General features: G+C 39.9%; 1 protein-coding gene across 10 annotated transcripts in view; it reads right to left on the bottom strand.

Moving 5' to 3' along the window:
- Positions 1–25,980, bottom strand: part of DAB1 (DAB adaptor protein 1) — a 718,429-nt gene that overhangs the window by 47,935 nt on the left and 644,514 nt on the right. For 9 of the 10 annotated variants that reach the window (XM_050962010.1, XM_050962016.1, XM_050962017.1 and 6 more), the window contains 5 exons: positions 10,052–10,183; positions 9,315–9,434; positions 8,763–8,801; positions 6,871–6,936; positions 244–303 (listed from right to left, as the gene is read on the bottom strand). In XM_050962010.1, the coding sequence (XP_050817967.1) occupies positions 244–303; positions 6,871–6,936; positions 8,763–8,801; positions 9,315–9,434; positions 10,052–10,183 (417 nt within the window). The remainder of the gene's footprint in view (positions 1–243; positions 304–6,870; positions 6,937–8,762; positions 8,802–9,314; positions 9,435–10,051; positions 10,184–25,980) is intronic. The other variant, XM_050962020.1, reaches the window with a different exon arrangement.

Genomic DNA, 25,980 nt, shown 5'->3' with positions numbered 1-25,980 from the left:
GAGGTCAGGAAGGAGGAGGTTGTAGGTATCTGAGTGAGATGGACATCAATAAATATCTACATATTAAGGGGCCCTAACTGAATGGCTCAGCCAGGTTCCCCAGGGGGATTGAACCAGTACTACTATTGCAGAACATTGAAAATCATCACGTTAGAAGGAACCATACACTCCAGAGAATGATGAGAGTCAAAGCAGCTGTGCCATATACCACCTCTACTGTGTATAAACAGAGAAGATACTTACACTTACAGGTTGACTTTTTGGCACGTCATAAACACCTTCCTTCTTTTGGCTCGTCGGAACCTGTGACAGTAAATCAAACGCACAATCATCACTGAGGTAGGAGTCTGGAAAATTTTAAAGTTGTAGCTAAGTTCACTGCATTTTACAAAAGAATTAAGTCATTCTACATGATTGAAATCAAGAATGATCCCTTTTAATATAGGGAATGTCTTTCAGTGGAGATGACCATGAGTGGCAAAACTTGGATCTGGTTTCGAACACCCTAAAGTGGTCATTCAGATTTGGAGTTTTCGTTCAGCCCATTAAAGAGTTAAAATTGCGTCTGGATATGAAGTTCCATGAAGTTAAGGTGCTTTTGCATCCCTCTTCTACGTAAGTGTTTGCTTTTTTCTAGGAGGGTTTGGGGGGGTGCAAAATGGGAGTCATGTTTGGGCCAGGGTGCCATTTTCTCCTCAGATGAGCTCTTTTAATGGAGCTATCAGTTTGGCCAGCAGCAATATTAATTTCTTTGCGTCACCTAATTTATTATTGTTAATCAGAAAAAACAACAACTAGTCTTGGAAGGGTTAAATTTTTATCAGTAAAGGCTGTTTTCATCATATACACATGACCCAAGGAAAAAATATTTCCACTGATGGCTGAAATTTACAAATAGGCAAAGAAAGAAAAATACTGCTTGAGAACTTATTGGCATTTGACTTAAGGATATTTACTTTTGATATTTTGACATGTTGTTGACAATTTGTGTTTTAGTGGTGATAAAGCTTTAAGTTTTTGAATCTTCATGTCATTAAATAATTATTGTCCGACCTTCACAAAATTTCCTGAAACTGAACACTTAAATAGATAAAAGTTGAAAAAAATGTTTAAAAACCAACATGGATATTATCTGTCAAAATAAATTTTTTAAAAAAATCTAATTTTGCTAAGCCTAGTAAATGCTCATATTCCTGGGTTGGGGCTAATCACAGGCTGCTATATAATGTCTGACCTAGCATTCTGCAACTCTTGATAAGGGGGAAAATGTCCTTTCAGAGTCTGGGACAGCATCTACAGAAGCATAACGAGGGAATTCAAGTCATCAACCCTTCTCGTGGGCACAGGCTGTTGTCCTTTAGTAAGTTTGGGCCCAACTCTCCTCCTAGGCTTGATACTCATGATTTATAATGTGTGAAGAGAAATTCCACTGATGTCAATGGAGTTCACCTACAGCATGAGTGATAAGGGGATTGGGTGCTACCTGCTTATAAAGTAAATCCAAGAGAGTTATGATTTCTATGATCAGTTATGATTTTTTAAATTTGAGATTGTTTTTTCCTTCTAAAAAACATGGAAAGCCTGTTGTAAATGGGAAATACCAAGCTTAACAGTGAAATAAATGTCCAGTACATATAATATACCAGTATCACTTTTATATTGACTATCCTAGTTCTATGGAAGAAGGTTACATTTTAGAAGTCATTGAGCTTTACTAGTTAAACTAATCCTCACAAATGTAATAAAACATCTTGTAAATCTTTAAATAAATCTATTTTTGCCCATATAATACAAGTATGACAGAGATTATACAGTAGGTCAAGTCCACAATCTTACCATAAATTTAAGAGAAGTTACCTATCCAGTGATATATGGCACAACCTCCAAATTAGTCCAAGAGGATGTCAGTCCCAACCATTCATACTTTCACAAAGCTCTCATTTTATTATGACAGTCTCATTTTTCAAGGAACACTATGCATTTTAATTAAGAAAATTTAGAGGAAATAATCAAAAATACCTAAGAGATTTAAGAGCAAAGACCCATTGAAAGAGAATGGAACATGTTCTCCTAAACCTTTCAGGTGCTTTTTATTCCTATTTCAAGAATATTCCTATTCCTATTCCAAGAATGACCAGTGATAAGTATTTCCCATAGTGCTCTTATAGTGCCCTCTGTTCCACTAAAAATCCATCACACAAGATGTGTGAAGTTAGTAATAGTGGAAAAATTCAATTTAAGTGAATCAACCATCTACCCACTGGCAGATTGCTATGTTGCACTGAAAGATCAGGAATCAAGAATTTTTATTTGACAAGTTGCTTGAAGTTCTGTTATTCCTTGAGAGAGGTACAAACAGTACTCGAGAAACTGCTGTATCTTTACTAGGATATTTTTCTTTAATGTAAACCAATGCTGTCCATCACACTCTCTTATTTTCCTTTCTTCTGGAACAAGGTGATTTGATTCCGTAAAAGTTTCATATACCAATTATAAAGGCCCTGGTGCAGTGCACTGTGTTCAGTGTTTGAATGAGTCACCAGTATTTGAAAGAGTTTTTAAAAGAAGCTGTAACTTCAATCTTCACTGTTTTTGAGGGAAGAAAAGTTTGAACTCATTCTTTTTAAATACCCCCACCCAGGAATCATTAGAGTCTCTGACACCTAGCCAGAAGGCTCCTAATCATAATATATTTCATTGAAAAAGAACATGATATAATTTTGTGGTCACATCCTACTGAGTGAGGCACCCCTGGAAGTTAGATGTTTTAGTAAACCACAGCAGATCCTGCTGCAGGGCTGTAGAAGATTAAATCAGACCTTCTTGCTTCTCCCTTTCTATCTCACACTTGAGAGCAGCATTACCCTACCTTTTAATGAGGTTCACAACCATGGGGGTCACATTTAGACTCTTCAGTATCTATCTTATCTCACATCCACGCTCTCGTTAAATTTTGTGACTCTTCCCTTCCAGAACTTCTCTACAGTTCGTCCTCTCCTCTCTCCCCCTACTGCCAGAAGAGTGATCCACACCTTGTTTGTTGCCACAAGTACTACTGTGTCCTTCTTTCTGCCCTCTCTTACTCTCCTTCTCCTTCTAGCCATAACCGTGAAGCTTACAGTCTCTTTTGCCTTCTATAAAAGTGAAGGCCATGTCTCCTTCAGCATCAAAGTTCAGACTTGCTCTATTCTGACTGAACTGCACTAGCCTACAGCTCAGCTCTCACATATGCCCCACTCATGCAGGAAAATGTTCATTAACCATTTGAAATAAAATTTTGATTCAAATATTGATGAGAAATTTTAAAGAGGTCATTTTTCCCTCAGAAAACCTTTTCATGGGAAAAATTTCAAAGAACTCTACTCAAGACTCTGGACCTTTCTTCACACTGCCCCAATACCTGGAACAGTCTCCTCCTCCCTCCTAGTCACTCTTCCTCTTTTCCTCCTAATCGCTCTGAAAATTTATTATACTGAGCATGTTTTCCAACACTAATCTATTCTGGCAGGATCACTTTCCTGCTATCCAAACCCCATTTCCAGTATGAATATATGAAATAATGACTATCACATGAATCACAACATAACCACTGATCTGAGCTCCTGTAGAGAATATTGCCCATTAATCATCACATTTTCCCTTTCCCCTCCCATATCACCATATTCTGCAGTATGCCTATTATTACTTAGGCCTTGTCTACACCAAAGGGAAAAGTCGATCTAAGCTACACAATTTGAGTTACATGAATAGCGTAACTGAAATCCATGCAGCTTAGATCTACTTACTGAGGGGTCCACAATACGTGACGTCGACGGGAGACGTTCTCCCGTCGACTCCCCTTACTCTTCTCAAGCAGGTGGAGTACAGGAGTCAACAGGAGAGCGATTAGCGGTCGATTTAGTGGATCTTCACTAGACCCGCTACATCGACCACTGATGCATCGATCGCTGCAGTGTCAATCCTCTGCTAAGTATAGATAAGCCCTTACACTGCAGGCTCCTTGGAGGACAGGCCTTGCCTTCGCCTTTGGCTGTAAAGTACCATAAAAACCAGTGATACTATATAAATTAATGAATAAAGGCCCTAGTCCATAAAAATGATGGCACTAACATAAAACCAGCTGTCAGGTAAGGAAATGTGATGAAAAGTCCAGTACAGAAAGGACTGCTGCATGTTTGGTGGTCAAATCCCACAGTAACTAGTGCATTAGAAATGCATGGGTAGATTAGATTAGATTAAATACACAGAAAAAGCATGCACATACACACCTGCACACACTTTGGGGTAATGAGTCAAAGAAAGAAATGAATAGAAAAACCATGCCTAATAAGAGAAAATGCAAACTCAGTGATATTAAATAATGGAATGTTATCACAATAGTGAGATTTAATGTTTGTTTTTTATTTAACTAACTACCACGCAGGGACCTTTTGTACTTGGGGGAAATGAACTCTTTGTACACCAGCCTTAGGCAGGAAAAGCAGGATGCCACCACAAAAAGGTGTGAATAAGACAGAACATGATGTGTGAGGACACTTGTTCCTGTGAAGCCAGCCACAACAGAAACTGCTTCGAGTCAAAACATCGCTGTGGCCTGTCTGTCTTTTATACTGCTGATTACAGGTAATGAGGATGTGTAATTTCAGAGTGCTCAGGTTACAGGTCAATGAGAAGCTTGCAAGTTTCCCATAGTTAAGTATGGACAGAAACAGTAACTTTTAGGAGACAGAAAGAATTAGGCAACAAGGAAGAATCTAGTTCAGGGGACTCTTACTAATGATACTAAACTGACTGGTTCTGACTTAGTCAAGACCTGTAAAAGAAACAGCCTTTTCAGCGATGCAAGTGTAATAGGAAGGTTGTGAGCACCTAGATTTACAGCAGCTAAGGAAATCATAAGCTACATTGAGACTAGAGTTCCATGGGAAACTCTATAGTGGTGATACTTCAGTGTTTGTCAATTGCAATAGATAAACTAAGACTTGTGGTTAGCTAATTTCAGTGTTTGCCATATTCAATGTATTGCCTATAATAAACATAGAGAAATACAAGGGATCACAGGCAAAACTGGCATGATTTTCATTGCCACCACTTAGAAAAGAAACCTTTCACCATGTCCAGAGTCCATCAAATGAAGCCTTGAACAATTCATTAGTGACTCAGAGGGCAGAGGCAGCACTTCCAGAACAGTACAGATCTCCTCTCTTGTCTACCATCCTTTCTTTCCATTTTAGCAAAACCTTGGAAACACTATTGTTATTCATTCACATTCTCTAGGTCCCTCAAAACAAATGGTTTTGATTGAGTCTGGTCTGGCCTCCATTGCTCCTGGAAAAGCAACTGCCCTTTGTATGAAAGGGCTCCTCTCTCTCATTCTTCTCAACCTCAGTGCCTTGTCTGATACACTGACCACCCATAACACTTCTTAGGGATCCCCCCTTCACCTTCCTTCTGTGGCTTCACGGACACTTCTTCAATAGCTCTGCATTTTGGTCACCACCAGTTAAAATATCTTAAGCTGATTGTATGCATTTGACATGACAATTATGGGGCGAGCAGGAGTATGACACTAAGAGAGAGAATTTTAAATAAGGTCACTTTTCAGACAGCAACTACACTTCAAACCATGTATCCTAGCTCAGCAGTTCTCAGCCAGGGGTCCAGGGCCCCCTGAGGGGATGTGAGCAGATTTCAGGAGTCTGCTAAAATAAACAAGAAAGCCGAAGCCTGAGCCCCATCACCTGGGGCTGAAGCCGAAGCCCGAGCAACTTAGCTTTGTGGTCTGGGGCCCATGGCAATTGCCCTGCTTGCTACCCCCTAACACCGGCCCTGGCTTTTAATCTGCTGGATATGCAGAAAAGCAGTTCTTGTGGCACAGGTGAGCCATAACTACAGCATGTTGGCGGGCCTCAGAAAGAAAAAGGTCGAGGACGCCTGTCCTAGCTTATCTCCAAACTTAACACACTGCGTGTGCAGGAAAAAAACATTCACACTGAGTGGCTTTAACGCACTGGCTACATAGCATATTTTAGTTAGCGATGGAAGAACAACACAGCTTTGCAGGCTTAAATGTACATATGAACTTAATGAGCTAATGACCAAATAACAGAATGCCCTAAATCCCACTCATTTACTTATGTTCCACCTTCTCTTCTGGCTTAAATCCCATTCTGTCCCTTTGTTCTTCTACTCTTTTCTTCATTCTTTCCTTCATTACTATCTTTTTTTAATTTCCCTCCTGTCCTCCCTCCTGTCCATCCCAACAAAATGCTGGGGCCCTTTATAACCCTCCACCCTACAAGGGATTTATTGAAATCTTCTTTTTCCTGTTGCAATTTCTTTTAATAGAACAGAGATCTCTCTGTCTCCAGATTTGCTCTTGCTTGTGATTTAAACTGAATTAAATAATCTTTTGATAAGTCCTGCACTGACCCCTGGAGGATGGATTGAATGACAAAAGGGGTATTTTACATTACCATCAATGGGAGATTTGTCAGAGTACAGAATGCAGGACTGGTCTCTCTCTCTCTCTCTCTCTCTGTGTAAGTTGTAAAACTAGATGCAGTTATAAAAAATGTTGCAGATTAAAAGGAAAGAAAGGAATCCACTATTTGTCGTACTATACAGAATACACAGCGTTTATGATCCTACATCAGTTACCAAAGATAAAGTGGATACATTTTGAAAAGGCTGAAAAGAGAGACAAATAAATAAGGAAAGCATACTGAGACTGTGAAAATTATTCCTGTAACTTGAGTGAGGATGAAATGTCATGATGAATGAAAACTAAGTGAACTTCAGTCTATGAAATGTGCTTTGCTAAATGTTTGCATTGAGTGCAGTAGTAACAGAGATGTAGCCATTTTATACCTGATATATGTTTTCTTCTGTTTCAGGCTCACGGATTGGCTCATGTCCAGCCTCAAACACAATGTACTATTATATCAGCCGCCAAAGAGGAAAGGTCAAAGATGAAACAGAAGGGGAAAAAAGGAAATTTGGAATTCCAGATTAAAAAAACCAAACACACACAGGCAGGTATTAAGGAAACAGGTTCAAAGTATAGGCTAGCACAAGGATAATCAGTTTGCTGGAAAGCACAGAGTTATATTATTTTATTTTTAATGAAAGAGCAATAAAACAGACCTGGCTCCTCTTTAATGACTGTTAGATCAACTTCCTGCTGCTTTCTCACTAGGGATACATTCTGAAGCCCATTTCTGCTCCCACTGAAGTCAATGGGAATTTTGACATGGACTTCAATGGAAGCAGGAACAGGCCTCTGGGCTGTATAATCATCATCATCCCCCCCACCCCACACACATTTATTAGTAGTGAATAAGAAAGCTAAACCAAAACTCAGAGAACAGTTTGGTGCTTATGTAACAAGTTTCATAGTAATAGTTTGCTACTTTGCTTTACTTTTTTTAGGTTACCGTTTCACAGTCCTTACCAGGGCCAGCTTTAGGTCTGTTCCACCAATTCCCCCGAATAGGGCCCCGCGCCCAGTGAGAATTCCTTCCCTGGCTAGAGGCACCTTTTTAATTTTTACTCACCTGGCGGCGCTTTGGGTCTTCAGCGGCACTTCAGCAGCGGGTCCTTCACTCTCTCCGGGTCTTCGGCGACACTTCGGCAGCGGGTCCTTCAGTGCCGCTAAAGACATGGAGCGAGTGAAGGACCCACCGCCGAAGTGCCACCAAAGACTCAGAGCACCGCCTGGTGAATACAAGCCCCACGTATTTTTTTAATGGTGTTTTTTTTTTAAGCCATCTCTGCCAGGGCCCCGTCGAAACTGTTTGAATTGGGCCCCGCACTTCCTAAAGCCGGCCCTGGTCCTTACTGGTTAGGGTTTTCAAAATAAAACTTTTAGCCAAGTTTTTTCAAAAGAGAATAATGATTAAGTGTGTCTCCATTTTGGATGCCTCCTATGGGGCATCTCAAAGAGGCCTGATTTTCACTGAATGCTCACCCTCCAGAAACCAGGCTCCTTTCAGGTGTATTAAGCTGGCATGCAAAAAATAGAGGCACCTGACATCTCTAATTACTTTTGAAAATCTTAGCCTCACATGAAGTAGCATTTCACATTATTAGGATCCTACGTTTCCAGCAAAATGTTGTGTGAGTATGCACAACAGCTGACATCTTTTAAAAAATCTGACTAACTTGCTGGATGTAAATACACTGGTGTATTTCTAAATTCATCACCTTTTCCATTAAGGTGGAAGAAATCATAGCCCGAATTACTTAGGGCTTTAAAGTTTGGGTCGTCTTAAATAATAGAACCTAACTGCCAGTATACCAAATCAGCTGGTTATAGTAGTCAATTCCATTTTTTCCCCTGGTACAAGTATTGATGCTCTGGGAGAAATTCTGGCTCCAGGGAAGTCAATGGCAAAACTCCCATTGACTTCCATGGGGCTAGTATTTCACTCTCATTGTTGTTTTCAAAATAGTTTATGCTTTTGTTACATTTTCCCACAAAGATGTGTCATTATTTCTGGAAAGAAAAAACTTTCACTTCAGTTTCTAAATGGCATTCTAAACAAATATTTAAGGTTTCCATCCTATATTGTGATATTACATATTAGTATTATTATCTAGAACTTATTCTGCTTTAAGTTGAGATTTTTTTCTCCCTCTACTTAAAATGTATCTCAGTAATCTTTTACAGTACTTTGTTACAAGAGTAGCCTGTGTCTGAAAATAGGATAGTGTATATCTAACTATTTCTGAAACCTAATCTGTAAAGCTTCAGAAATTACCTGGTACACAGGATCTTCTACATCTTCTTCCAAAATTGTCTACAGCAAAGAGGATAGGCGGTAAAAGCAAAGAACATAAACAGCAGAGAAACAAGACCTTATTTGGAAATTAAAGGACAGCAAAGAAATGAGCTCATTGTACATTAAAAATTGATATTTCTTTTTGAGTTTACAGATAACTGTTGTGTTATTGCACAAGGTAAATTTTAATCAAAGCTGCACTTTGTCTGATTTTATTTAAGACGACACATTCTGAAGCAAAATTTGAACTGTGCTACAATTACTAGTCACTCTTGAAACAGATCTACCAAACAGGCTGGCTTCTACTAAAAGTTGTCTCTCTAATTCAAAGGAACACTCTCTATACGAAATAAGTAGATCATTTCATGCGTCTAAGATTTTCATCTTACCCAGTGTTACAATTTCCATCACTGTTTAACCCTACTTTGACACAGTGAGAGCTGTTACCTTTCTATTTGTCTGTGTGGAGCATGATCCTGAAACCCCTACCCCTATCCTCTGACTAGTAACAAGCTAAGCACACACAGATACCTGGTATACTGCTTGTTCACACTGTTTGTCCTTTTGTGCCTTTTTTTCCATTTCTTCCCTTTGTTTCAATTCATAAATGAGTTGAAACAGGTCTCGCAAGTCCAGAATTACAGGCTCAGCCTATTGAAGCAAAAACAGTAAGTAGGTTTTAATAAAGGAAAGAAGACTTTTTCCCCTTGGTCCTGTTGGTAGAACAGTGATCCACCTTTCAAGAGAAGGAACTTAACACTGAACTAATTTCTAACTCATTTATATTAGTTCAGAAAACTGCATCTAGGCTAAGGTTCATTTCTATAAAACTAATTATATTTTCAGATTAATGATAATTATACTCATGAGTATTGAAAGCATTGCTTATATTTATTAGTGGTTTCTAATACAATGAAATTAGGGCAGATTTTAGGCAAAGTAGTTATTTGTTTTCTGTTATTTTGTTTAAATGAATCAACGAACATATGTAAACATATTTGTACTCTGTCGACATATCTAGTTTAATAAGAAAGGAAAATAATTACTAATTAGAAGGAACATATCAAGAAAAATTAAGAAGGGTGAAATACATTCCCTTTTTCTCAGACTGGTATTGTTAATTTACCATCTAAGAACTTCTGTGCAGTCACATCTGACAGCATGTATACTGAACAAACAAGCTAGCATGCCCTTTTGAACAGCAACATTATAGACATAACTTTCAAATTGAGTTAAACTATAGAATATGACAAAGATTTGATACTTACTGCCTGGGCTGTTTTTATTGCCACAAATCTATGATTTCCCTCCTTTCCACATACATATCCAAAGGCTCGGTGGTCTGTGATATCCTTTGCAATGTACGAAATTTCATGAACTGCATGATGGTGCTGTAGTAGCTATTAAAAAAGCATACCAAAACACATCTATAAAAACATTCCATTTAAGCTATAATTTCATTCTCAAGACACACATTTTACCTGGGTCTTTATATGTCTACCAAATTTTAAAAAGCCATTGGATCAAAATGAATAGTAATGTTTGGACAGTGCAATCCGGTAATCTCTAAACAAGTGTTTTGACCAATTTAAGCACTGTATTCATGTTTTGCATAAACGTTTCTTCTAATACCTTATGGTGAGAGATAATTCAATAAAAGTATGGTATTATTACCTAAATACTACCTATGAAAGTATTCTAGGTTCCTTAGCAATTAATTTCATGATTAAAATTTATAAAATAACAAGAAGTATCAGGATAATCAGGATTCTGGCTCCAAGCCTCTTACTGGATCCATATGGAAGGACTTCTATGGCAGCACAGAGCCCCACTGATTGTAGGACTGGGACCTAAGGCTTGATCTCAGGGTACATCTATACTGCTTGGCGGATTGGTGGGTAATAATCGATCTATTGGGGATCGATTTATCATGTCTCGTCTAGACGCGATAAATCGATCCGCGAATCAACACGTGTACTCCACCTCGGCAGGAGGAGTAAGCAGCTTCGACGGGGGAACCGCAGCAGTCGACTCTTCGCCATGAGGATTGCCAGGTAAGTCAAACTAAGATACTTTGACTTCAACTACGCAAATAGCGTAGCTGAAGTTGCATATCTTAGATCGATCTCCCCGCCCCCCCAGTGTAGACCAGCCCTTACTCTCTATGGACTCAATGGCAACATTCCCATTGACCACAATAGGATAAAGATCAGACTACAAATTATATTTTTAGAATTGCATTTAGAGCAACATCAGAGCTGCAAATTATTACTTTTCTAGAAAACTCGTAAATTTTTCCCCCCTCTTGGTTTGAAAAGGGATTGGCTTTTAGCTGACAATGGCCCATTTTTGTCTGAAAAATTTGACAATTTTGTTGCAAAACTGTGTGTGAAACACCTGTTTTTGATGTCACAAGAAAATGTGAAAGCACCCAAACACATGGCTTTTCATTTTAATTGTGAACATTTCCATACAGCTGTATTTAATGCAGTAAATAAAACTAGCATCCTCTTTCAAAGTTGTCCTGAAATAAAAAGACTTTAAAGCCTTCTATAAAAGGGGCTGAGACCCCATAGTCTACCTCAGCTCCAGAGACAATAGAGGCGCTGCAGAGGCAAATATATAAGCAGCAGTCCCTTTGTCCACACAAGCACCAAGCCCACCTCTTTGGACCACATAGAAAGGGACGCAGTGGAGGAGCTAAAAGTACAGAAGAGGAGCACAAGTGATGATCCTGTAAGTATAACCAAGGGCAAGCCAAGGTTTGCACCAACTGAATCAACCCCTCTGCTACATCCCTGTCTACACCAATTATTAAGTCCGGGCTACCCTGAATGCAGACAACACCTTTATAGGTCTGTCCTTGAACTATTTACCTAAAATGATCTACTCATCTGAATTCCTTACTTCCTACATGTCTCCTGCTCTTCACAGTCTAAAAGGAATACCATTCTCAAGTGCAGACAGAACCTCAGAAAGGGCACTACTGGAGGATCAGATTCCTGTCCTTTTTGAGAAAAACAATATGGACAACCAGCATGGTACCCTGAGCTCTAAACAATCGATTTTACATTGTTTTAAATGTGTGAAAACAGAGCGAGCGTGTGTGTGTGCAGGGGGGGAGGGAGGGGAAGGGTTGCCTCTGATGAGATTGCTGTAGAAACGGGGGATGAAATGACAATGGAAATGTAACACATAAAAGAGAGATGACTGCTCATAAGACAAAAGACTGGATATTTTTTCATTTTGTTAGTAAACGTAACACAATTTTTGGGGTTCAAGATGGCTAATGTTCAGGCTAACGGGTGTACTGCCACCGACTGCAATTTGAACAAGGCTGGGTTTTAGATGGCTATTGTTCATGAGAGATGCCGCTTTCCCAACGTGTTAATAATGTAAAATTGACGATGGGATTGCATTTATATAACATAGGGACACTGATTTATTTGTTTATTCTCAGCTCAAGTTGCATGCTCTCTGTAATAGTGAAATTAAATGTCCCTCTTTCCCTAAATGCTGTATAGTATAGAGAATGTTATCTCAGGCTCCTGTTAAATACAAGTTTTTTATTGATTGCCAGGCAGCATTTTGCACGGAAATTAAACTCCTTCCTGGTAGAATTAGATTTGAAGATTACTCTGAGGTGGAAAAATATCATCTACAATGCAAGACACCAGATGGAGACATTTTAATTTATTTGAGAACCCTCATTAATGCTCTAAAATCATTACATTTGTAATTGCTGATGATGCCCAATATTGCCTTGCAAATGGTATCAAAATAAGTAAAGGTGTCTGCAGCATTATCCTTATGCATATTTTACTTTATGGAGTATTTAGAAAGATTGCTCTTGGGAAGTTTTCATTAATCAGAGAGAGATTCTGAGCACAAGCGTCATAATTTTGTCCAGCCTTGGCACATATAAATAAAATGATATACTGTGCACACAGTTGTACTGAAATGCAGATGCACATAATCATTTGAAATTATTCTTTTGCAGACCTACATGAGTCTAGGAGTTGCTTGATTTATTTTTTTTTTAATTTTCAACTAACTTAATCTAAAGTTTTGACTTAATGTGCCTGATTCTTCTCTACCATACACTTACACTCAAAGAGGCTGATAAAGGAGGTGCTGTTGTCATCATGAACAGGTCTGACTACCTAAAGGAGGCTGCCAGACAACTCTCCAACACCAAATTCAACAGGCCACTTCCCTCAGATCCCACTGAGGAATACACTAAGAAACTGCAACATCTACTCAGGACACTCCCTACACTAACACCGGAACAAATCAACATACCCTTAGAGCCCTGACCAGGGTTATTCTATCTACTATCCAAGATCCACAAACCCGGAAATCCTGGACGCCCCATCATCTCGGGCATTGGCACTCTCACTGAAGGACTGTCTGGATATGTGGACTCTCTACTCAGACCCTATGCCACCAGCACTCCCAGCTATCTCCGTGACACCACTGATTTCCTGAGGAAACTACAATGCATTGGTGACCTTCCAGAAAACACCATCCTAGCCACCATGGATGTAGAGGCTCTCTACACGAACATCCCACACACAGATGGAATACAAGCTGTCAGGAACAGTATCCCTGATGATGCCACAGCACAACTGGCTGCTGAGCTCTGTGCCTTTATCCTCACACACAACTATTTCAAATGTGATGACAATATATATCTCCAGATCAGTGGCACCGCTATGGGCACCCGCATGGCCCCACAATATGCCAATATTTTTATGGCCGACCTGGAACAATGCTTCCTCAGCTCTTGTCCACTCACGCCCCTTCTCTACCTATGCTACATTGATGACATCTTCATCATCTGGACCTACGGGAAGGAGACTCTGGAAAAATTCCACCACGATTTCAACAGCTTCCACCCCACCATCAACCTCAGCCTGGACCAATCTACACAGAAGGTCCACTTCCTAGACACCACGGTGCAAATAAGTGATGGTCACATTACCACCACCTTATACCGAAAACCTACCGACCGCTATGCCTACCTTCATGCCTCCAGCTTCCATCCCGGGCACATCACACGATCCATTGTCTACAGCCAAGCACTGAGGTACAACTGCATCTGCTCTAACCCCTCAGACAGAGACCAACACCTACAAAATCTCCACCAAGCATTCTCAAAATTACAATACCCGCAAGAGGAAATAAGGAAACAGATCAACAGAGCCAGACGTGTACCCAGAAGCATCCTACTGCAAGACAAACCCAAGAAAGAAACCAACAGGACTGCACTGGCCATCACATACAGTCCCCAGCTAAAACCTCTCCAACGCATCATCAGGGATCTACAACTCATCCTGGACAATGATCCCACACTTTCATAGGCCTTGGGTGGCAGACCAGTCCTCGCCCACAGACAACCTGCCAACCTGAAACATATTCTCACCAGTAACTGCACACCGCACCATAGGAACTCTAGCTCAGGAACCATCCATGCAACAAACCTCGATATCAACTCTGTCCACATATCTACACCAGCGACACCATCACAGGACCTAACCAGATCAGCCACACCATCACTGGTTCATTCACCTGCATGTCCACCAATGTAATATACGCCAACATATGCCAGCAATGCCCCTCTGCTATGTACATCGGCCAAACTGGACAGTCGCTACGGAAAAGGATAAACGGACACAAATCAGATATTAGGAATGGCAATATACAAAAACCTGTAGGAGAACACTTCAACCTCCCTGGCCACACTATAGCAGACCTTAAGGTGGCCATCCTGCAGCAAAAAAACTTCAGGACCAGACTTCCAAGAGAAACTGCTGAGCTTCAGTTCATCTGCAAATTTGACACCATCAGCTCAGGATTAAACAAAGACTGTGAACGGCTTGCCAACTACAAAACCAGTTTCTCCTCCCTTGGTTTTCACACCTCAACTGCTAGAACAGGGCCTCATCCTCCCTGATTGAACTACCTCATTATCTCTAACTTGCCTGCATATATATACCTGCCCCTGGAAATTTCCACTACATGCATCTGACGAAGTGGGTATTCACCCACGAAAGCTCATGCTCCAAAACGTCTGTTAGTCTATAAGGTGCCACAGGATTCTTTGCTGCTTATACACTTACACTGCTGCAGTAAATTGGAAGTAACCTCACTGCAGTCAATGGAGTAAAATCTGTGTAAAACTGGAGATCAGAATCATGTCCTGTAGCTAATCAGATATGGGAGCATTTAACCCCCACTTTGCACTGGTGTAAAAGTGTAAAGTGATGGAGAATATGGCCAGATGTCTCTCCCTTCTCAAGCAGAAATTGGAAATGGCCAGCTAAACAAAATAACAGCCAGACTACAAATACATGGTCTTTATAGATTGTGATTAATTTATGAGAATCCATCAGATGCTAATTTAATCTGGCCTTTAAAATATGACTAATCAATGCAAATGCCTTCTTTATGCAATCAGTTTTATAACATTGCTTGCATTCAGTTACTACTCTTAAACACTGTTCCATAGCCCCAAATGGAAATGAAATAAAGCCAATCCCCCGTAGTTTAGCTGGAGCTGTTGTTCCACACTCAAGTACCCATGTTCACATTCAAATTTTCTCTCTCTCCTTCTCTTTTATCCTCAGGACTTTTATTATGACATAATCTTGCCTCTATAGGATGATGGGCACGTGAAATAAGTATTTCATAACTCACTCAAGGGGTGTTCATGAGACCCCCTTTTGTTATCTCCCTGATACATTCCTTCAGCTGTTATTTGACAATTTTACAATATCTTTGAGTGCTTCTATGAGCCATTTACCAATTTATAAATGAAGTATCAAATTGTTTGGAGGGCTGCAGTATGACAGAACAAATTACAGCGACGGCTTAATTTGTATTATGGTTCAATACAGTCAATTAAATACTGCATAGATTAGAAAGTAATTTGCGTTACCATTTAAGCTTTAGTTGTTTTAAAAAAATCCATTATACATACCGTCCATATTATTGTTCGAGTCTGTATGCAACACTATCCGCAGTACAAAATATACAGGATTCAAAAATAGGCTAAAAGCATGGATAAGCAGTCACACACAGGACAACAAACAGTGGTATACACGACTGCTCAGTACTATAGCTGTTCACAGTACCTGCTGTCTTGCGAGGATAAGGGGAATGGGACCTCATTCGTACAGTCCTTTTGTTCTACTCACATTTTTGGATGGATTTTCTGAATTTGAAGTTTAGGAGATAAAGTGGCAAATGGCACTTTAATAAGCCAGGGAGCTCAGTCACTGTTACCACACAAAGCAGGCCAAACCCTGACCTATGCCCAAAGATCAAGTAAACAGGCTTTGCACAGGGGGTTTCTGAAAAGGTTTGGCAGATGGAGTGGTGGGCAGAATCCTCACAAACTATGGTGTAGCAATGGGCCTGTTTTGTCTTTGCTACTGCAATTTAAGTGTCGCGGTAATGTCCACTGACCCTGCACTCCCCTTCCACACGTACTTTTGGCCTCTGTACCTATCTAGTCATTATTTTCTCTCCTTTTTCCATAGTCTGTCCTCTGCTTCTGCCCCTCTCCCATGTTGCCCCCCGCCATACACCATACTGAATTGATTGAGCTAATTCAGAGATCGGTAGCATTTCTAATTGCCCTCAGGCTGCTTAGAGCCTTTCATAAATTTGTTCACCCTTGATCCTCATCTTGCCCCTCGGATTTCCATGCTCTGGCCTCCAGTTCTCCTGAATCAATTAAGCACTTAGAGAGGCCAGCAATCATGTCAAATATGAGAGTTAGGTGGTGTTACAAAAGTCATGGCCATACTATCACTATTCCCTTTTTAATGAGGCAGCCTATTTATTGAGGCCTGGGGCACAGTAGTAAGACCCCCAGTGAGAATTATCCAGCAGGGAAAGCAGCAAAGCATCTTGTAAATGGTGCCCAGTCAATAGCAGAAATCACAAACAAAACAATGTTATATTTATATAGACAAGCTCCACAGGGATTTCATATAAAGAACCTTTCATCTTAATTAATTTACCCTATGAGCCTGCTTTCAGATCAGTAGTATCAACTGACTCAAATTTATGTGCCACTACTGCCACTATTAGCTTTGTGAGAGGAGTGACAGGCCTTGTCCACCCATTCTCTATATTTCTATTCCTATTTGATAACTGTCAAGAGCATTTCCTACTCCATTTGAGCCAACAATCTTTTAAGGCTTTGCAAGAACTACTTCTGCATGCTGGGTGAAATTCACTTGTGCAGGGAAGACATATATAATAAGGTCCTCTGCACCACTTAGGCTTTATTATAGTTTTCTGTTTATAGTTATCTATCTATCTAGAAATTCTAATTACAACATATATACAATATTAAAAATTACTTTAAGGGCCACAGTTTCAGAAATGCTCAGAACCTGCAGCTGCCATACATTTTGACTCAAGTTATAAGTGCTTAGAACTTCAGAAAATCTGGCTATAAATGTCTAGAGCTTTCACTAAATAAGAATCCCAGAATTTGAACTCATGGAGTAAAAATATTGCATCACCTTAGTAACAGGCTTGGTGAGCTGGAAATGTAATAGTGTGTTTTACCACAATTTACGGCAACATGTTAAATTAACACAATGTGGCACTGTAGTGATTCTGAGATTAGGCCTTGTCTCCACTGCTACTGTGAAGATAAGGGAGGTTTGGCTAGTTTCTCTTCTAGATGTCAGACTTTGTTACAAATATTCATGCTGCTTTGGTGCGCGCGCGCGCACGCACACACAATCATTTTCCCAAAACACTTCTCACTTCTGTCTTTCTAGCAGTCAGCCTAATGAGACACCTTTTGGATTTAAATGGAGCAGTAGTTCAAAACATCCATTTCTAGTGTAGGATGGGCAAGTGCCTTAAACAGCAGATTTGAAATACCTAGATTCTTTAGAATTGCAGGTTCAATTATTAGCCAGGTGAGTCTAGCTTTACACCATTCAGTGATGGAGAGAGTGGATTTCATGCAGTTTATTGTATGTAGGTACTTCCTGCAGGTTCTCTATGGACATTTCAGATCCCATTGGTAGGGATTTTCTCTGGTGACTTTCATTAGGGCGGACGAGAGGGCTGTGCAGATGATGTCCACCTTTTGCTTACCTTCCACCCTAAGGGTGCCTGCATTTCAGTGGTACTACATGTATACAGTTTCGGGAAAAAAATATAACAGCTTCTATATCAGAGCTCAAATGTTGGTGAAATGGAAAAGAAATCTGCAAATCAGTTTGCAACTTGAACTTTCCAGTGTTGATTTTCTGGAAGTTAGCATTTGGGGTGGCAGATGGAGTGGCAAAGAGTTTGCCTATGGAGCTATGTGGTGAGCAAGCAGATGGGGGAAGTGCACTGAACACCGGCTGCAGAAATTCTCAATCTAATAGGAAGTAGTAAAGAGGATTCAGCTTGGTGCATTTCAGAGCTGTAGTTACACAGTTTAAAAATAATTGACTACAGCACAAAGCAAACACGAGCAGAGGTAGTGCCAGAGTTCCTTCACTGGGTGCGTCAACTGTTTTGTGCCTCCTGCACTGGATTCATCCTTGGCACTTCTCTCTTCATCTCTTTCTGATAGTTCATTGGAGCATTCAGTTCAATTCAGGAACACTCGGGCAACATTTGTTATGTCAACAAAAGTATAAAAGCAGAGATAGAATCATCTGGTCTTTAACAGAGGTAGCTACAGTCTAAACAGGGAAGGTGTCACAGTGTGTTTGGAATATTATTCCCTACGTCAAGTATCAGAGGGGCAGCCGTGTTAGTCTGGATCTGTAAAAGCAGCAAGGAATCCTGTGGCACCTTATAGACTAACAAATATTTTGAAGCATGAGCTTTCGTGGGTGAATGCCCACTTCTTCAGATGCATGCATCTGATGAAGTGGATATTCACCCACGAAAGCTCATTCCCTATGTGAATTTGTCGTTGCTGTTGATTTTGAATTGGTGGTAAGTTGCTCTTCTTCTCCCAGCGCTAGGCACAGTTTTTTGCTCATTGTTTCTTTTGACTGAATCTCTCTTATAATTTCTGTTAATTTTTCTAAGTTACACAATAGTTTCCTGAATTGTGTTTGAAGCCTAAGTAGGAAAGAGTGTAAGGAAACAGAACACTCAAAACACATTTTTTCCAGATCCAAAAAATTTGGTCAGTCACACTTAAGCTTTCAGCAGACCTGAAAAAGAAACTTTGATTAAATCTCCAACTTTTATGATCTGGGAGGTGTTCCCCCAAATCTTCAAAGTAACAAGGGGAGTTTTGTATTTGGAATATTACCAGCAATACATGACAACTCACAAGAGGAAAGGCCTAGGGAAATGTTGTGGCTAAACAAAATATGAGATGTGGGGCAGATCAGAGTTTAGGTTAAACTGCTTTAATCTCACCATGAGGAGCATAATTGTAACATCTGAGAAGCAAACAATAGGGACAGATTACTGTATACACCTCTACCGTGATATAACGTGACCCGATATAACATGAATTCAGATATAACGCGGTAAAGCAATGTTCCGGGAGGGCAGGGCTGCGCACTCCGGTGGATCAAAGCAAGTTCAATATAATGCGGTTTCACCTATAACGCGGTAAAATTTTTGGCTCCCGAGGACAGCGTTATATCGAGGTAGAGGTGTATCTAGGAAAATGTCAGTCTCTTATTTATAAACTGAGCAAAGAACTCCTGAATACCTAAGCAAGTATAATAATTCTGCCGAAATACCCAGTTCTGCTATATGTTGTGAATACAATATATATATATGTAACAATGGCGCACAGTATAAATGCATATATTTGTGATTAATAATGTAGCACCAGGTACTTGTGGTCTCTTTGTTTCATACTCTGCACTTAGAGTATATCTTCTATTTGATGCTCTCAGCTGGTGGGGAAACAAAGGCATAAAGAGATTACATGCTTTGTCTTAAGGCCACACAAGAAATCTGGGGCACAGCCCGAATTAGAACCCAGTCCTCCTGTCACCCAGCCCGCTGCCTTAACCACAATTCCATGCCATCCTTCCTGTATAAGATCACATCCCAACTGTTCAGGTATGTGTATTTTGCCATTTATATACTGTAATGCTGGGCAATGCCATGGATACCTGTAACGAACCCCATAACACACAAATACACAGTACTAAATAAAATAAAAAGCACATTTCATTAGATACCATTATCTAGCCCTTTGATGTGGTAACATTAAAAATCAATAGGTTAATACAAATAACTGTGTGTGTGGAACCTAGCTTGATTGTGAATGAGGCGGAATATAATTCACGGTTAGAAAATGATCAACATATTAAACTTCTATTGAAAATTTTTTGGACAAGGTATCTTTTAGATTCAGCCTTCTGAAAGAAGCATCTCATATTTTAACAGTCAAATAAGCAAACCAAATTGGCGCCTCTCTTATGGTCGTGATATAATATGATATGTTTCACATCCTGGCTGAGACACCAGGGATTGCACAGCTCAAAAACAAATAAAGAAGAGTACAAATTGAACCTGGTAGCACAGAGCAAGAAAAGTGAACAATGAGCAACATGACAATTTGCAGTTTGATTGCAGCATGTACCGCAGAATGGGTTTGGAAGCAGGAGTTTTGAGCACAAATATGATTGAACCCTTTCACTGAAAGAGACTGTCTGTTCTGCCGAACATTTGCAAAGCTCTATGTGGCTGAAAATGAATAGTCCGCCATTGAAGCTGTTTGACCTTAAGCCATTCATTCAGTCTTAGCGGACAATAGGTAACAGAATATCTCCCTTGTGGAAAACAAGCATAGAAGGAAAAAAAGGAAGTTGTAACCTTTGGAATGTTCTCCAAGCATGAATGGAGTTCTCTTCAGATGGCTGGCCTCTAAAACATGGTGTCACAATGAAAGGAAAATAAATCTGTCTAATCCCTGAGCCTCTTTAGTAAGGACAGATTTTACCCACAATAACTTGAGGAAAGGCTTTGTAAATCCTTCTAAAAGGAATTTCAGTGGATATTCTTCATAAACACAAAAATCATACCCGATGTTGCACACTTTCAAATTACACATACATTAAAGAATTGTATCTGTACCATAAGTGAGCATGTAAAAGTATTTGGCATCATTAAAAAAAATTATCAGCTGTTACAACGGGCTCAATCCTGCAAACTGCTGAGCACCATAACCCTGACCCAGCAAAGCACTTCAGCACCTGCTTAACTTTAAGCATGTGAGTAGCCCCATGAAAGTCAGTCTCTTTTTCCAGATGACAAGACTGAAGCACAAAAATGCTACATCACGTGTCTAAGCTAACACAGCACGTCTGTGGTAGAACCAAGATGAGAATCAAAAGTTAGTGGACCTAATCACCTGTTTAAAGCATGTCCTTCACGCTTTGCTGGATTGAACCCAATATGTACATTTACAGTGGCTTAATGTGTTGAATTAATCCTCAAAACCCTCTCCCTCTGTTAGGTAGGGAAGTACTGTATTACCCCAATTTTATAGGTGGAAAACTGAGAAGTTCTCCAGGGCAGGAACTATTGCCTTTACTTGTGTTTGTATAGTGCTAAGTGCATTGGGGCAGTGGATCTGATTAGGGCCTCTTGGTGCTACTGTGTTATGGTCTGAAACAAAGGTCATTTTGGATCTATCTATCCAGCAAAGAAAAACCCGCAGTGGGTCCATGCCAGCCGACTCGGGCTGCGGGGCTGTTTCATTGCTGAGTAGACTTCTGGGCTCAGGCTGGAGCCTGAGCTCTGGGACCTTCCCACTCTGGAGGGTCCTACAGCAGTCCAAGCCCCGCAAGCCCGAGTCAGCTGGCTCAGGCCAGCCACAGGTTTTTCTTTGCTGTGTAGACGTACTCATAGTTAGTCAATGAAGTCAGCGAGGCCTTACTTTGCAAGCACACAGCTTAATTGTGAGAATAGGTCTAGCTGATGTAGCCGAAAATTCCGATAATCTAATCTGAGAAAAAAGAACACTTCTATGATAATATATTTCTGTTTTGCTCTCATAATTTGTAATAATGTCTACCAAAGACCAGATACACATTTAGTTATTGTATCTTGGCTTGGAAAGCAAATGCTAAATTGCTCTTACAGAAGATCCATTTATTAGATATACGAACTTACGAAAAGAACAAAACAAAACCAGAATGCATACATGGCCAATTTCATAACATCTTTGTAAAAGTTTTAAAGTTGTTGAGTGTATTGGGGGTAGGAACTAGGTGGCTAAATGTAAAAGTTTTAGCCAATTACTATTAATTCAAGTTACATTTAAAATATGTACTTGCAAATATTGTTCAGGGACAAAAAGAAATCCTAAAGCACAGAAAGCAAAGTGTCTTTTTGTAGTGCTTTGGAAAACCAAAATATACTACACAGAAGTTATATTGCTGGATCTCCTGTGATCGATTGTATTATTTTTCTGTCATTTCTACCTCAGTTTCAATCAGTTGTTTACATCAGGCTGGTTATAAGAGAAGGGCTACATTATGAAAGAGATGATGAATGACGAGTAAAGGGTTACCTGGCACAGAATAATTAAAAATTATATATGGGCCCTGGAAAACTGTGGAGCCTGGTTTTGCACAAGGCCTTCCATAGGCAAGACTACTTTTGGAGAAAGTCCAGAATAATAAAAAATACTAATGTTTTTGTCTCCAGAACATAAAGCAGGAGTCGGCAACCTTTGGCACACGGCTAACCTGAGTCAGCACCCCAAGAAACACTCCTACTCTACTACAATCCTGCATGTTACTTCTTCATCGGCCTCCTGGCTACTGCCAAGAAGCCCCCACCTCTATCTGCCTGGAAAAGTCATCCTGATTTTGATACAACCCAAAGTTTGAAGGTAGCCAGTTCATCCCTTTATAAAAATAAGGCCCATTTCTGAAATATGGATCTGCATTTTGAGCACTTCTAAAGTTTAGGGCTGTTCATTTCTGGGGTTCTTGTTCAAGATATTAGATATTATTAAATAATATACTGACATTTTATATTGCCTTGTCTATGCACTGGATAATATGAAACACAATGTTCACGTGTAAGAAAGTTTTTTATTGGTTCGGGGGGAGGGACAATAAGGGGCAAATCCTCACCCCTATGAAATGCTGTTGAGGTCTGCAGGGACCTGAGGAAAATCATGCCCAAGACTGCCACAGCAGCCTCAGGGCTGCCATCGCCCATGACTGCTGCACTCTCTCCTCCTATCATCTACACTGATCATTGGACCAGCATAGCCACGAATGTGCCAGCCCTGACTCTCTGCATCCTGTGGAAGAGCCTCTGAGCCTGGTCCCTCTGATCTCAGGTTATATTTTCCTTTGATGTACTCTAGGGATTATGGAGCCCCCTACTGACTGGATGTTGAATTTGCAGGGGATATTATGGTACTCAGTAATAAGCCAGCAGGTTCATTACGGTATCAACATATCTGGATATTTAGACTAGGTTTATCATCCTGGACTGTGAGTGATTTTCAAGAAGCTATTACTCTTAGGAAGTCTTTTTTTACCTTTAGAACAAAAACAACAAAAAACATTCTTCGTCTCATTAAATGGTATTTCATTTACACAAATGACAATGAGTTTCTTCATACAACACTTAGGAGATTTTTTTTTTAAATGCCTATAGATTTAATACATGATACACAATGCCTCCTGGAGCTTGTTATTTGAAAAGTACATCACTGAAAGGCAGTCTCAGACTCTGTTGGTCTGGCAAACAAACTTTAACCCTCAGAGCTTATGAAGAACATAAAAAACCACTTGTATCAACTGTGTTAAAATTCAGGGTGCACTGGGAGGTCAGTAAGCAGTAACCCTCTTTAACCATAAGATCCAAGTCCATAATGTTGGGAAGTAATCTGCATGAGTCTGCAGAAAAGCAAAACAAATGAAAGGGAAAAGATGTAGCTGCCATATTTGTAGGCCATGGGTTTGTTCTGGTTCAATTTGACTTTGAAAAAAAGTGTGTGTGGGTGAGGCTTATACATGGGGGGGGAGGCCAAAAAGGCATTGTTTACTCTTAAAAACCTCACTTCTCTGTGTACAAACTACTATCTTATGTTCTGAATCCATTATGGTGAAGTCTTAAAGGTGGGGAGATTCAGAAGAAAACTAGTTTTACTCTTCCCAAATGTGGAAAGTGACTTTATTCATTACAAAGAAAAAACAAAACAAAACATATTTCTGAAGAGACCAGTGCATCATGAATTACTCCTTGGGAGCAATGTACTGTTCTTGATAATATGGAATGTGGAAGATATTCAACTATTCACTGATCTCCAATGGTTTAGCCTTCTAGCGTCAGGCCTCAGAAGGATACAGAACAAGCATATCTGCTATTAACAGCTAAGTGAGATTTCCCTTTGGCTTAATAGCAGAAAGTTGTGAGTTCTTTTTTCCATGCTACCCATACATGGTTCACTGCAAAACATGTGGTATGTATGTACTTGCTCATGGATAATTATACCATGACTTCACTGATGCAGAACTATACTACTCAAAGACATTCTTCTGGTACTCAGTAGAGCTCTATGCGGCACAATATATTGTTCCAAATAAAGGAACTGTCTGTAAGCCTATGGAATGGTCCTTGACAAAGATAAGAAACAATCTCTGGCAGGATCCTAGATAATTCCACAACTGGTAATCTACACCCAAAGGACAATACAACAGTCCCTTTGCCTTAGGACATACTATATATTAAACAATCAATGGGTTCAGCATGCCTGAGTGTTAGTGATAGACTTTACATGAGCATTAACTCTAAAAGGAGTAGTTTGCATATAATACGTTCGGCATAGGAACCTGCGGCTTTCAGAATACACAGAACAATGAGTGCTGACACTTTGTTAATAAGCAATATCTGCAAATTCATCATGTCACTTTATAGTAAGTCCATCAACTAGAAAACAGGATAAATCCCTGTGATTTATGATTGTAAATATCAAATTACCTCAGATAATCCCATCCATCCCCTGAAATTTATCACTGTTACACTTTGTATTGTTTCCACAACAAATACCTTAACTGGTGCATAGTACATCTGGGGCAAAACCTGTGTGTGTTTTTGCCTGTGTTTTAGCTGAGCCTTAAAGCTAAAAAATAAAATACACTTTTAAACGGAAACCGCAAAGAAACTCTGAAAAACAACAAATAGCTTTCAAATACCCCTTTTTTCAGAGTTTTCTTCTGTCTTATCCAGAAGAGGGAATTTTGGTAGCCTCACTCAGCAGTTGCTTGTCACTTTCTGTTATTAACAAATCTGTATTTCAATTAAACCAATACAGCCAATTTTATAAGTTCTGCCACACCACTATTCAAAAGACAAGAGATCTGAGGCTTCCACTCACACATTTAAAGGCCAAAGTTGTTTTTCCCCCTTCTCATTTAAATCAGGTTTGATGCTCACTTCCACTTTTCAGCCTCTAATTTAAATCTCAAAAGACAAACTCCAATTAAACAGTCTGTACGCAGACTTGGCCAAAACAAGACATGGATCTTCTGTGTTGCTACACCCCCCAGCCCCATTCTCTAGCTTTTCTGTTTTATAATCAATGGGTGTCACACAAGGTCTGCCTTTCAGAATGTCTGTCTCAGTGTGCTGCCCTCACCTCTTACTTAAATGCAAGCAACAGAGCCTTTTATGGCTTTGATGCAGCAATGCTTCCTTCTATTTCTCAATACCTGTCACTTTACTCCCCCCCCCTTTTTATAACTTGTACGCACAGCATATGGCTTCTCCTCTTAGTCAAAACTAAACCATCTAATTAATTCAGTCTCAGCACAGTTCAATAACAGGCCTCACACATGCTATGTACTTCAAGATGCTTTCAGTATCCTACAGCATCAATCACAGGACCGAATGCAAAGATTTTGGCTAATCACGTACATCATAAAGCTGTTAGGCCTAGAGACTTTCTCAAATAAAATCTGGATCTGGAGCCATGTTCTGAACTCTCCAAAGTTCAGAGATGTTCTGATCTGGGGCCAGGAACCATTTGCAAAATGCCAAAACCCTTCTTTCCCCAAAACTGAGAGGTATGCAGAAATTAAATTTTAGTTCAGACTCATCTCTTTTTATGCTGCTCTCATTGAAGTCAACGGGAATGCTGATGATGACTTCAGTGAGAGAAGGATGATGCATAGTAGTGAAGGATGGTAGGCACTAATTAAGACAAAGAAATAAAGGGACC

This window comes from Gopherus flavomarginatus, chromosome 7 (genome assembly GCF_025201925.1).
Source record: "Gopherus flavomarginatus isolate rGopFla2 chromosome 7, rGopFla2.mat.asm, whole genome shotgun sequence".
Lineage (NCBI taxonomy): Eukaryota > Metazoa > Chordata > Testudines > Testudinidae > Gopherus > Gopherus flavomarginatus.
The sequence above is the reverse complement of the archived record's forward strand: the minus strand, read 5'-3'. Positions and strand labels throughout refer to the sequence as shown.